The sequence below is a fragment of the Somniosus microcephalus genome, chromosome 20 (genome assembly GCF_052327205.1).
Source record: "Somniosus microcephalus isolate GS21.2 chromosome 20, FLI_Smic_1.0, whole genome shotgun sequence".
In the NCBI taxonomy this organism is placed as follows: domain Eukaryota; kingdom Metazoa; phylum Chordata; class Chondrichthyes; order Squaliformes; family Somniosidae; genus Somniosus; species Somniosus microcephalus.
In genome coordinates, this window is record NC_141006.1 from 51736180 (window position 1) to 51749616 (window position 13437).

Genomic DNA, 13437 nt, shown 5'->3' on the forward strand with positions numbered 1-13437 from the left:
TTGACCCAGTAATGATGAAGGACTGGCGATATATTTCCATGTCAGGATGGTGTGTGACTTGGAGGGAATCTTCGAAGTGATGGTGTTCCCATGTCTATGTTGCCCTTGTCCTTTTAGGTGCTAGAGGTCACGGGTTTGGGAGGTGCTGCCGAACAAGCCTTGGCGAGTTTTTGCAGTACATCTTGTAGATGGTACACACTGCAGCCATGGTGCACAGGTGGTGGAGGGAGTGAAAGTTTAAGGTGGTGGATGGGGTGCCAATCAAGCGGGCTGTTTTGTCCTGGGTGCTGTTGAGCTTCTTGAACTACACTCATCCAGGCAAGTGGAGATTATTCCATCACACTCCTGACTTGTGCCTTGTAGATGGTGGAAAGGCTTTGAGGGTGTCAGGAGGTGAGACACTCACCACAGAATACCCGTCCTCTAACCTCTTGTAGCCACAGTATTTATGTGGCTGGTCCAGTTAAGTTTCTGGTCAATGGTGACCCCCAAGATGTTGATGGTGGGGTATTCGACGATGGTAATGCCATTGAATGTCAAGGGACAGTGGTTAAACTCTCTCTTATTGCAAATAGTCATTGCCTGGTACTTGTGTAGCGTGAATGTTACTTGCCACTTATCAGCCCAAGCCTGAATGTCATCCAGGTCTTGCTACATGCGAGCATGGACTGCTTCATTATGTGAGGAATTGCAAATGGAACTGATCAGCGAACATCCCCACTTCTGATCCTATGATGGAGGGAAGCCAGTGGCGAGTATTCCCCCGATTCCAAGTGACTTCAATTTTTCTAGGGCTCCTTGATGCCACACTCAGTCAAAAGATGCATTGATGTCAAGGGCAGTCACTCTCACCTCACCTCTAGAATTTAGCTCTTTCGTCCATGTTTGGACGAAGTCTGTAATGAGGTCTAAAGCCACATGGTCCTGGCGGAATCCAAACTGAGCAGAAGTGAGCAGGTTATTGGTGAGTAAGTGCCCTTGATAGCACTGTCGACAACACCTTCCATCACCACCTGGCGCAGGCCCAGGCTGGCAGCTATGTTCTTCAGGACTCGGCCAGCTCAGTCAGTAGCGGTGCTATGGAGCCACTCGATGATGGACATTGAAGTCCCCCACCCAGAGTACGTTCTATGTCATTGCTCTGAAATTGCCAGGAGCACACTGCCCACTGTTCAGTGTTTGAAATGTATTGGGTGTTCTAAAATCCTACACAAATGGCATATGCCAGTCTCATTAAAGGTTTCAAAGTCATATAAATTCTTCCCGCAACATTTTCCATGGGTTGCTACTTAAATATAACATCATCAATGAAGGCCTGTTTAACATGGGTGAATTTGGTAGCTCACTTCCAGGTGGTAAAGCGGTTTGGGGCTGTAAATCCTTGGCCCCACTCCCCTGGCATAAGGGCGAGACTTCTACTCATGACCCCACCTGTTGTGTATGTACCTTTAAGAGAATAACTGGTCTCAGACTGCAGTACCAGCAGTGACCACCCCTGTATAAAAGGCGCTAGTGAGCCTCTGTTGTTTTCAGTTTCACTATTGACTTCCATCAGTAAAGACGTGTTTTGTTCAACTCCTGCTGTCCGTGTCTCAATCATTCATGGACGTAATACTGGCGACAAGCAGATACGAACCTACCTACAGTCTGCACCACCTCCTGGGATCCATTCCTACAGCGAAGTGAGCAGAGGTCGAGGCCAGAAAGAAAAGAAAGTAAGAGGCAGTAGAAACGGGCGTCGACCGTGGGCATCCGCCCTGTGTTGCGGAGTTGAAGATTGCTGGAGAAGCTGTCGGAAGCGGGGCCTGGTTCCTGTCGACGGTGCTTCAGCTAATCGGGCTGGTGGCAGGTAGTGCACTGATCCTTGTCGGGAAGAGAGAGAGAGGGTGGAGCACACAGGGCACGGCCGGTGCTACGAAGCCGGGCTGCGTATAGACCCGCGAAGAGGGAGGCAAGAGTCCCACAGGGTTGTTCCACGACGGGAAAATAATAAAAAAAGAAATATTAAACGCGCAAGAAACCGCGAGGAGCTGCAGGTTGCAACGGGAAGAAGGCAAAGCATGGGAGGCGCCATCTTAATCAACGGGGAAGAAGGCAAAGCGCGGGAGGCGCCATTTTGTTAAATCGGGGAAGAAGGCAAAGCGCGGGAGGCGCCATTTTAGATTTGCAAGATGCCGAAGACTGGCTGTATCACTGCTTTTGATAATGCAACAGAGGACTGGACCACGTATGTGGAAAGAGTCGAGGTATATTTCGAGGCAAACGAAATAGCGGAGGAGAAAAAGGCATCGATATTGCTAAACTTAATGAGCGCTAGAACGTACGGCCTATTGCGGGACCTGATTACTCCAGCCAAACCGAAGGCGAAGAGTTTTAACGAAATTGTTGCTGTCCTACAGGAACACCTAAACCCTGCACCGCTGTTGATAGCAGAAAGATTTAAATTCCACAGGAGAACTCAGCATAAAGATGAGAGCAATGCTGAGTACCTTACGGAACTATGCAAGCTATCAAAGCACTGCCAGTTCGGAGCAGGACTGGCAGATACCCTATGGGACAAATTTGTCTGTGGACTCCTGAGTGAAGGAACACAGAAGAAGTTACTCTCAGAAAAAGAGCTGACGCTAGATAAGGCTTTCAGCGTGGCAGTATCGTATGAAGCAGCAGCCAGGGGAGCTGCAGAAATTCAACAAAAACCACAGGAATACGGCACCCACGAAATGACACGGGGATTTGCAAAATGTTATCGCTGCGGCAGAACTAACCATGACCAGAAGGACTGCTGGTCCAAAGACAAAATATGCAGGCAATGCGGGAAGATGGGACACATTGCACGAGTTTGCAGGTCTGGGAAGAAGACCAGCGACAACAAAAAGGCTACTAAGGAACCGTACAAGAAAGTACAAAAGATGACGGACAGTAGTTCCGAAGACCAGATGAGCGATAGTAAATCCGGGAACAGGAGACTAAGCTGTCTCAAACTTCACAATGTAATCGCAAAAGAGGATCACCGAACCATTTGGGTCACCCTCACGATAGCAGGGTCCCAAGTTAAAATGGAATTGGATACAGGATCAGCGCTAACCGTCATGAATCGACGAGACTACGAGCGGCTATTTTCACACATACCCTTGAGAGAGACATCCATCGTCTTGACGACGTATACGGGGCAAAAAGTATACCCCAGAGGAAAAATAAGGGTGCCTGTCGAATACAATGGCAAGAAAATATGGAAATTGTATCTCTACACACTGCCAAATGGTGGACCACCGTTATTGGGACGGGAATGGATCAGGAAGATAAACTTAGATTGGCACTCCATTCATGCAATGACGGTGGACGGTAAAAAAGATGAAGACGTCACTCCTGAACGATTGTCAACAATCTTAGCTAACGCCAAAGAGGTATTTCAACAAGAACTGGGCACGCTTAAAGGCGTAACCGCCTCGATAAAAATAGAAGAGAATGCAGTTCCCAAGTTTTTCAAAGCAAGACCAGTACCATATGCAATTCGCCCAGCCGTCGAGGCAGAGCTGGAGAATCTGGAGAAGGCAGGCGTGTTGTCTAAGGTCGACTGGAGCGAGTGGGCGACACCCATCGTTCCTGTCATGAAGAAAACGTTAAGCAATAAGTCCGGGGAGCCAAGGAAGATTCGCATCTGTGGGGATTTCAAGGTGACGGTGAACCCAGTCCTTCACACAGTACAATATCCTCTTCCAAGGATAGAAGACATCTTCGCCTCACTGTCTGGAGGGAAGCGTTTTACAAAAATTGACCTAGCACAAGCATATTTGCAGATAGAGGTTGAAGAGTCCTCTAGGAAGTATCTCACGATAAACACTCACAAAGGTCTGTACCAGTATCATCGATTGATATTCGGAGTAGCATCGGCTCCGGCGATATGGCAAAGAGCGATGGAACAAGTCCTGCAAGGGATCCCGGGGACTCAGTGTTACTTGGACGACATCCTTGTGACAGGTGAAGATGACAGTGAACACCTTAACAACCTAGAACAGGTGCTTACTAGACTACGGGAACATGGGCTGCGAGCCAACCGCCCCAAGTGCGAATTTTTTAAGAAACAGATATCGTATTGTGGCCACGTGATTGATGGAGAGGGGTTACATAAGTCCCCTGACAAAATTGAAGCGGTTGTTAAGGCCCCAGCGCCTGAAAATGTGTCGCAACTGAGGTCATTCCAGGAATGGGCTGCACGGTGGCATAGTGGTTAGCACTGTTGCCTCACAGCGCCAGGGACCCGGGTTCAAATCCGGCCTCGGGTGACTGTCTGTGTGGAGTTTGCACATTCTCCCCGTGTTTGCGTGGGTTTCCTCCAGGTGCTCCGGTTTCCTCCCACAGTCGAAAGATGTGCGGGTTAGGTTGATTGGCCATGATAAAAAAATTGGCCCTTAGTGTTAGGGGGGATTAAATACGTGGGGTTACGGGGTTACGGGGATAGGGCTTGTGTGGGATGGCTGTCGGTGTAGGGACCGGGTGCTAGGGTTTGGATGATCAGCCATGATCTCGTTGAATGGCGGAGCAGGCTCGAAGGGCCGAATGGCCTACTCCTGCTCCTATCTTCTATGTTTCTATGTTTCTATGAACAGATTTGCTCTGACAATGGACCACAGTTTGTGTCTGAAGAGTTCCGGAGGTTCTTAAAGAACAATGGTGTTAAGCATTACACATCTGCCCCATATCATCCAGCCACTAATGGATTGGCCGAGAGGTTTGTCCAAACATTCAAGAAAGCTATCAAGGCAATGTGTAATGAAGATATACCCCTACAACACAAGGTGGACAACTTCTTGTTTGCCTACCGGAATGCGACACATGCGGTTACCAACCAAACTCCAGCCATGATGTTCTTCAATCGAAGACTACGATGCCGCTTGGATTTGGTTAAGCCAAACGTCCGAAGAGATGTGGAGAACAGGCAGTTTCAGAATATGAATGAAAGGCCGACCAGGAGTTTTAAGATAGGTCAACCAGTTTTGGCCCGGGACTACCGCACTGAGAAATGGCAGCCAGGAACGATTTGTACACGACAAGGACCTCTCATGTATACTGTGGACGTTGGGGAGAGCATTGTAAGACGCCATGCTGACCAGATTCTAGAGTCACTGGAAAACGTCAACTCCACACCACGATCTGATACACCTGGTAATGAAATCGACGTTCCAATTGCAGCTACCGCAGAACCGGTAATATTGGAAGCAGATGAACCAAACAACGACATTGATCCCAACTCAACATTGCCAGAAGAACCTGATACCCCAAAGAGGCGTTATCCAGACAGAATCAGGAAGCCTCCTCAAAGACTCAACTTATAATTGCTTAAACTTAACCAATGTATCTAGCAACCGTAATTGTGATTGTAATCAGTTATCATTTAGTTGTTAAATGAATGTTATGTACTGTTTATCTAAAAGGGGAGGAATTGTTGTGTATGTACCTTTAAGAGAATAACTGGTCTCAGACTGCAGTACCGGCAGTGACCACCCCTGTATAAAAGGCGCTAGTGAGCCTCTGTTGTTTTCAGTTTCACTATTGACTTCCATCAGTAAAGACGTGTTTTGTTCAACTCCTGCTGTCCGTGTCTCAATCATTCACGGACGTAATACCACCAAGGTACCTGGGGTTAGGGCCAGAGCACAGCACTTGCATGAGAGAGGCAGGTGACACAACACCATGGGTGTATCTTGGACATCTGCTAGCAGAGAGAGCACGGTAAATGCGGTGCCAGATGGTATCATGGGGGTGCCCACTGAAACAAGTGCTGGCAGATGGGCATATCAGCCTATCTGCCTATCCCATCAGGCACTGGAAGAATTTCCAGCTCTTCCAGGCCAGGACACCAGTGGGTCCCATGACTTGTATGTTGGGTTCATCCCAACAATCAAGGTCACTCAGGACTAAGGAGGCCACGACTGAGAGAATTCCCAGTGTGGAAATTTCCTACCCTAGGTCCTGCCCCCTCTGATGTCAGGGTCCATATTTGAGGCAGGCAGAAAATTGACCAATCCTGGGCCGCGAAGAGAATATACAGCCAGTGGGATTCTGAGCGGAGATTTGGCGATTCCGGAACCCACCGGAACTTCGGCGTCTGTCAGGCCTCGTGTGCCCAACTTCCACCCTGGACTGTCAATGGGTCAGAAGACCGTCCTTTATAAACCTCCCTCTGATTATTCCTCTGCAACTCTTTCTTATCCTAAAGCTCTCCGAGGGCAAGAGGAATTTACAGGGAATGCTAATTATAACAGTTTAGGCAAGAAGCTGCTTAAATATGTAAATCAGGGTCCGAAGCCGGTTGTAGAACCCCGATTGCAATTATCAGATACAAATGGGCCGAGCGTGCATCCTGCATCTGCCGCCTATTTGTGTCAGGCATTGCGAGACCTAACCAGTGGCCCTAAAGGGACCACTGAAGGCCGCTCACAAAATGTAATTTTTTTTGGTGGGGCCTGAAGGAGGAGGACTGCTCCTCCTGGGCCCATGTAAAAACTCTGGCCCACTGCTAGCCCTTTCCAGGCCTTCCCTGGGATCGCTTTTCTCCCCAGTCTGGCCCAGTGTGAGAGCCAGGCAATTCCCACCCTCCCACAACAGGCAAAGTGCCCGTTTGGTGCCTGCAGCTCGCCAGGAGCAATTAAATGAAGCCGTAACCAAAAAGGGGTCAGACCTCCCGACACCAGTATCAAGCGGACAACGCAAACATCTTGCCCCAGTGAGTCAAAATGTGATTCTGAGGTGATGGCATGTTGGTTTTGACTTCTTTGTGGATAAGTTGGTACCTGTTGAGAGTGTGGTAGCACCCTTGCTTCTGAATCAGAAGGTCATGGGTTCAAGCCCCACTCCACAGACTTGAGGCTGACACTTCAGTGCAGTACTGAGGGAGTGCTGCTCCATCAGAGTTGCCGTCTTTTAGATGAGACATTAAACCGAGCCTCCATCTGCCTGCTCAGGTGGATATAAAAGATCCCATGGCACTTTCCGAAGAAGTGCGTAGAAGTTCTCTGAATCTCCTTGACAACAATTATCCCTCAACCAACATCACCAAAAACAGATTATCTGGTCATTTATCTCACTGATGTGTACAAATTGGCTGCCACGTTTCCTAAATTATCATAGTGACCACTTCAAAGGCACTTCAATAGCCATAAAACGCTTTAGTATTTCCTGAGGGCGTGAAAGGCACTGTATAAATACAAATTCTTTCTTTCTTACTTTGTTAAGTATCAAACTGAGAAACTTAAGTTGCAGTTGCCCACAGTTGTTGCATGATTAATTTTGTGATGTGCACGGTAAATAAATTGGCTGTTAAATGGATTCTTTATAATAGTGTCCATTATAAAGACATTCAATGGAAAGCAGTTTTAGTACTGTGTGTTTTGGATTCTTACATTGCTTGACTTGTTAGCCATGGGCTACATGTCAATCATAGTAACATATTTAGATATTGAAGGATGGCATGATGGCCCATGTTAGGCAAATCCTGCAGCTCTTGTTTTAAACCTCCTTGCATGTTGAATATTTTCAGAATCAACTATGCTATAAAAATACATTTTAACACACAGGCTCTTTACTTCTTATCGATATATCATAAAAATGGATTCTATTGCCCCCTATGGCTTGGTTGGTTGGTGCACTGCCTAGATTTGAATGGAGTCGTATAAACTTGCAACAAACCCAGATTTGATCCATGGTCTGTGCTAAGTTAGCTAATCTCAACTGGAGCAACAGTAGTGTTTTTATAATTGGCTGCAAGATCCCTGGGCATGAGGAATAAATCCATAAACGTTTCTCGCTCCTAATCACTATTCAACGAGAAGGAGATTTTGTGGTCACTGGGCAAGGACAGTATTAGGCTTAGATGTGATGCTCCCTATGACATACTGACACTCGCTGTCTGAGCTGTGAAATACAAAATAAACACTTGGGCAAGGTGCTGGAGGGCAGCCAGAGCTTGTGGATGCAATCCCACTGCAAAAGGTAGTGGTTCACAAATAGAGGGTGGGAATTAAAGGGGGAAATTAATTGTGCAGCAACTCTGGACACAGCCTTATCAATTATGAGATATTCTGACCAGATCTGGGGTAAGTAACAATGAGCGGAGTATCTTGATCCATTTTGAAATCTTTCACCCATTCTAAGTGTTCAACTGAGTAGAGCAGTGAAACAAACGTGATGCCATTGTGTTGAAAATACTCGAAAGTTTGCTTGTTTTCTTCATTGTTGTCCATTGTGGAGTTATTATCTAAAAAAGAAAAGATTAAATCTAAAGTTATTTACTTCAGGATTTTTTTTGCATATTTGTATCGCCAGTTGTAAAATCAATCCTCAATGCTGCAAAATATTACAGGGCCAATTTTCCAGACCTTTGCTCCAAAGAACTGAGCCTTCCCTGGGTGCAAAGGTCAGGAAAATGGAGGGAGATGCAGATCTCCCCACCCCGCCCTTTGACACAACCCAGGATTTCCAGAGAATCTATCTATATATATAAACGGATCGATCTGTCTGTCTGTCTGTCTGTCTATCTGTCTGTCTATCTGTCTGTCCTTCGGGGTGCGTCTGTCCGGCTATGCACTCGAAAGTTAGAGCGTACCTACACGTGCGTTACATCAAAAGAAAGCTTACCATTCCAAAGCGGTCGTAAGCGTATTTACGTTTCGGCCGGACAAAAATTGCGCCTGCGGTATCCAAAAAACGTTCAAAATTCTGCTCATTAGCATCTCATTATCCGCTCATTAGCGATAGAGTGACGTCGAGGTCGACCAATCGTACGCCGGGTTCCTGGCGCGTGCGGGCGGGCCCTCCTAGAGTCGAGTGACGGGACGATTGACCAATCCTATGCTTCGGTGACCTGATGGTCGACCAATCGGTGCGTGTGTGGGCGGGCCTTATCGTTCTGAACCGAGGTGAGTCGCCGCCATCTTGATTCCAAACTTTTCCTTTCTTTTTCCCGCTTTCTGCGTCTTTAAAAAAAAAGTTGCTTTTAAAACACATAGGCCTAGAAATTCAGTATAGCCACGTTTGGGGCGATAAAGTCGGGCGGTCGCTAAAGTTTGCGCTCGGCGCAAAGTCGCGCCACCTTCGCCGATATTCAGTCGCATCGCCCCAAGAGGTTGCTGCTGCGCTAAAACAGGCGATGCACGACTATCTTTAGGCGCTAAGCCGGCGGTGCTGAGCGATACCCCTGAGGCCGGGCGCAGCACAGGTGCGGCGAGTTGTTGATTGACGACAGACACTCTGGCGCCGGTCAGCTCTTAAAGGGGGAGGGTGGATTTGTTTGCCTGCCACGCCCTGCACACTGCAGCCCTCAACCTAGGCCTGACCACTTCTGCTTCATCTGCACAATGCCCAGGGCTATGGAGAAGGCCAGGGAGAGAGCGCAGCGCTTCAGCGACGGTGACCTGAGGGTGCTGGTTGGCGGAGTGGAGCGCAGGCGCCATGTTCTGTTCCCAGAAGGTGGCAGGAGGCCGCGGCCCAGCGCCTACCGGAAAGCCTGGAGGGAGGTCTCAAACAGGGTGTCTTCCAACAGCGTGGTTGCCAGGACTCCTGTGCAATGCCGGAAAAAGTTCAACGACCTCACTCGGGTTGTCAGGGTGAGTACCCTTTCCAGTGTCCTCCTCATCCCTGCATGTGCACCTCAGTTTATGGGCAAAGGGACCTGAAAGCCCTAATGGCCAGCCCTCATCCAGCAGCTATGGGACTGGCATGAAAATCACTTGCACATTCAGCACTTTACACACTGTACAAGCTATTCGACCATGGGAGGCATTGCAGACAAGATCAGGGCTTCACACTGTACAAGCTATTCGACCATGGGAGGCAGTGCAGACAAGATCAGGGCTTCACACTGTACAAGCTATTCGACCATGGGAGGCAGTGCAGACAAGATCAGGGCTTCACACTGTACTTAGAGGCCGTCCTTTCTCTTGCAGGCCAAGGTGGCGCACAACCGGCGGAAACTAAGTGAGACCAGGGGAGGCCGTCCTGACGTCAAAGAGCTCTCCGACCTTGACCAGTGTGTGGAGCGCATTATGGCAGGCCGGCTGATTGGCCCCGTCGCCAGTGGAGATGCCGACCCTGTTCTGGGCACCAATGGTAAGGGCATCACCTTTTTGACCTCTCTCTTTCCACTTGCGCCTCAGATCAGCATCCTTTGCCACTGTCCGACCAATGCAGTGCATGGCAGCACTCATGCCTCCCTCGCTGCCGCCCTGTCCTCACTCTAAAGCTACTCTTGTGCCTTCCTGCTTTCAGATGGTGAATCGCCAGGTGAGGAGGTGGGCCCTCAAGCTGCCACTGTCAGCGATTCCGAATTCGAGGAGGAGGAAGAGGAAGCCGGCCCATCAGTGCCACCCTCAGCCGCGCCAGCCCATGGCGATGAAGGGGACACGTCTTCCCTGGAGGGGAGCCGGGGGGAAGGGTCGGAGGAGAGTGACGCTCCGGGGCCCAGCGGGCTGCAGCAACGCGGGAGGGGTGGGGAAGCTCGGCGGACTTCTCCCCAGAGGGTGAGTGCGGCCTCCAGTCCTGCGACGGTGAGCGCAGAGGAGGTGCGGCTCCTGGAGGAAATGGCCGTCCAGGCTGAGCGCAGGCACAATGAGCTCATGGCTGCAGTGGCAAGGATGCCTGACTCCATTGAGTCTCTGTCAAGGAGTGTGCAGCAATTTGGAGCAGCACAGGCCAGGAGTCTACAGGACTTCGCGGCAGCGCAGGCGGCTTCGAGCCAAGTGCTCAGTCGTGCCGTCCATTCACTGGCTGTTGTCATGCGGACACAGACCAGGGCCACACGGGCACTAACTGCTGCCACCCTCGCTGGATCAGCCAGGCATCGCCAGGGCACTCGCCGCGCAGCAGCAGCCCAGCAGTCTGTTCTTCAGCTGTTTGCTGCGCATGCTGCAGTGCTGGCCCGTGCGAGTGCCAATGTGTCAGGCGACCAGGGAGCACCTGCGATCTGTCAGGTTGGCACCATTCCTGCAGCCGACACTGCCACTCCGCCATTGCAGCTGCCACGAGCCGCTGGACAGACTGCTGCCGCCCAAGCAGAGTTGGAGCAGTCAGCAGCCGACCCCTCCAGGGCCAGAGCTGGTGCAGGCCGACCCCCAAGGGCATCTGCCGTCTCACCATCTGACCCTCAGCAGCCTTCCCCCAGCCTTGCTGCAGCCACTGGGCTCCCATTGAGGAGGAGCTGCAGGGCGGGCAGGGGCCAGGCAAGGATGCGAAAGGCATCACCCTCGCAGGGGAAAAAGTAGAAGGTCTGCACAAATGCTTTGTGGTTGTTGAAAGGCCGAGACTGGTGTAGTTGTGTTTTTGTAAGGCCGAGATTGGTGTCTTTCTTTGTTTTTGTAAGGCCGAGACCGTTAGTTTTGTGTTTTTGGAGGGGGCTTCTCAACATGAGGTTGTAATGTGGGAAGGGCAGAGGTTTGCAATAAATTAATGTTCTTAAATCGCACTGTGCATGGTTTTTTTTTGCAAGTCCTGGTTGCCCTGCTCGGCTGAGGGCTTGTGGAGCGGCTACATTCATCTGCTGACATTGGCACAAGCCATTCCCTGAGAGGGGGCCTAGAACCGACGTTCAATAAGCCGGCGACGGGCGGCCCTTGCACGTTCTGCCTCCCTCCTGTGCTGGTCCTCCTCCTCCTCCTCCTCCTCCTCAGGTGGTCCTCCAATCTCTGGTGGCAGTGGCTGAGTCCTGCGGATAGCCAGGTTGTGCAGCATGCAGCACACGACCACGAAATGGGAGACTCGCTCCGGCGAATATTGTAGGGCTCCACCGGAACTATCCAGACAGCGGAACCATTGCTTCAGGATGCCGATTGTTTGCTCAATGATGTTCCTGGTCGCTTGATGGCTGTCGTTGTATCCCTCTTCAGCAGGGGTGTTGGGCGCACGGAGCGGGGTCATCAGCCAGGTACACAAAGGATAGCCTTTGTCCCCAAGAAGCCATCCTCGTGGGTGAGGCTGGGCCTGGAACATGTCTGCCACAGAAGTCTGGCGCAGGATGAAGGCACCGTGGCTGCTGCCTGGAAAGCGGGCATTGACAGCTAGGATGAGCTGCCTGTGGTCACACACCAGCTGGACGTTGAGCGAATGGTAGCCCACCGGTTGCGGTAATCCTCGGAATTCTCCAGAGGCGCCCGCAAAGCCACATGCGTGCAGTCAATGGCGCCCTGCACTATTGGGAAGCCCGCGAATGCTGCAAAGCCCATTGCACGCTGTTGCTGCTTGGCAAGGGCCATGGAGAAGGAGATGAACTGACGTCTCCTTTTGAAAAGGGCATTGGTCACCTGGCGGATGCAGCAATGCACGGCGAACTGGGAGATGTTGGAAATGTCCCCGGTAGCGGATTGGAAGGAGCCGGTGGCATAGAAGTTGAGAGCCACCGTCACCTTCACTGCCACCGACAGAGACGTCCTGCTCCTCAGATGTGGCTGCAGATCACCGCCAAGCAGGTGGCAGATCTCTGTGACCACCTCCCTTCGGAATCGCAGCCTCCGAACACACTGCTCGTCAGACATGTTCAGATAGGAGAACTGCTGGCAGTATACCCTGGGTGGGTAAAGCCTCCGTTCCCGACGCCTGTTGCCCCCTCTCCGTCTAGCCAGGACTGCCACTCTCTCACGGCGTCTCTGAGCCCTTTGGATGCAATGGAGAAGGCCAGCGTTTGCACCCATTGCAGCCCCCATTATATGTTAGCAAACAATGATATGTCAATGAAGGCAAAGACAAGTGGAAAGCTGTGGCCTGAAGCCACAAGTACCTGTCCGAGTGTTGAGCCAAAGCAGAAAGCTCTCTACCTTGGTCTCTCTGCAAAGATCCGTCTCTCAAGAAGGAGTGCTGCGAAATGGTAGCCTTTTCTAGTGCCGGAGGAGTGCCCTTTAATTTGCGCCCCCCGCGCCCCGCATCGACAGAGCACCGTTCCACTCTACCAGTCGCTAGGGGCGCCAGGCGCACAATAGGGCGTTGCGACTGAATTTCCGGTTTGGGGCGCACAAAGGGCGTTGCACGAGGAAATGACGTCAGGATCTGCACGCGCAGCTGAGCGCGTGCAAAGACTTTGCGCCGCCGCTAAATCTTAAGTGAAGTTGGGGAGAGGCGCAAATCGCGCTGTGCCCGGCCGCTAGCTGCCTAGCGCCCGACATCTACTCCTCCTAAGGTGCTACCGGCTGGCGCAAGCAACTGAATTTCTAGGCCATACTGTTTTTAAAAAAAGTTAATTACTTTCTAAATCTTTTATCTAATCTCATTAATTTTCCTACCTTTCCCCGTTTTTCCAGGTAGGCCTCGAAGCCTCGGCCTCTCCTCCGCACCCACGCCCGAGCTAGGCACCTCCTGGCCCCAGTCAACAAGCGGCCCCCGATCGCCGCCATCTTTGTGAAGGCTGGAGGGGCGGGCCTCAGCCGAGCGCCGCTACCGCCGTCATCTTAGTAAAGG

General features: G+C 50.9%; 1 protein-coding gene across 1 annotated transcript in view; it reads right to left on the reverse strand.

The window, feature by feature from the left end:
- Window positions 1–13437, reverse strand: part of LOC147103233 (amine sulfotransferase-like) — an 80333-nt gene that overhangs the window by 32549 nt on the left and 34347 nt on the right. Inside the window, exon 2 of the mRNA XM_085962675.1 lies at window positions 8084–8254. Within this exon, the coding sequence (XP_085818801.1) occupies window positions 8084–8240 (157 nt within the window). The 5' untranslated portion in view covers window positions 8241–8254. The remainder of the gene's footprint in view (window positions 1–8083; window positions 8255–13437) is intronic.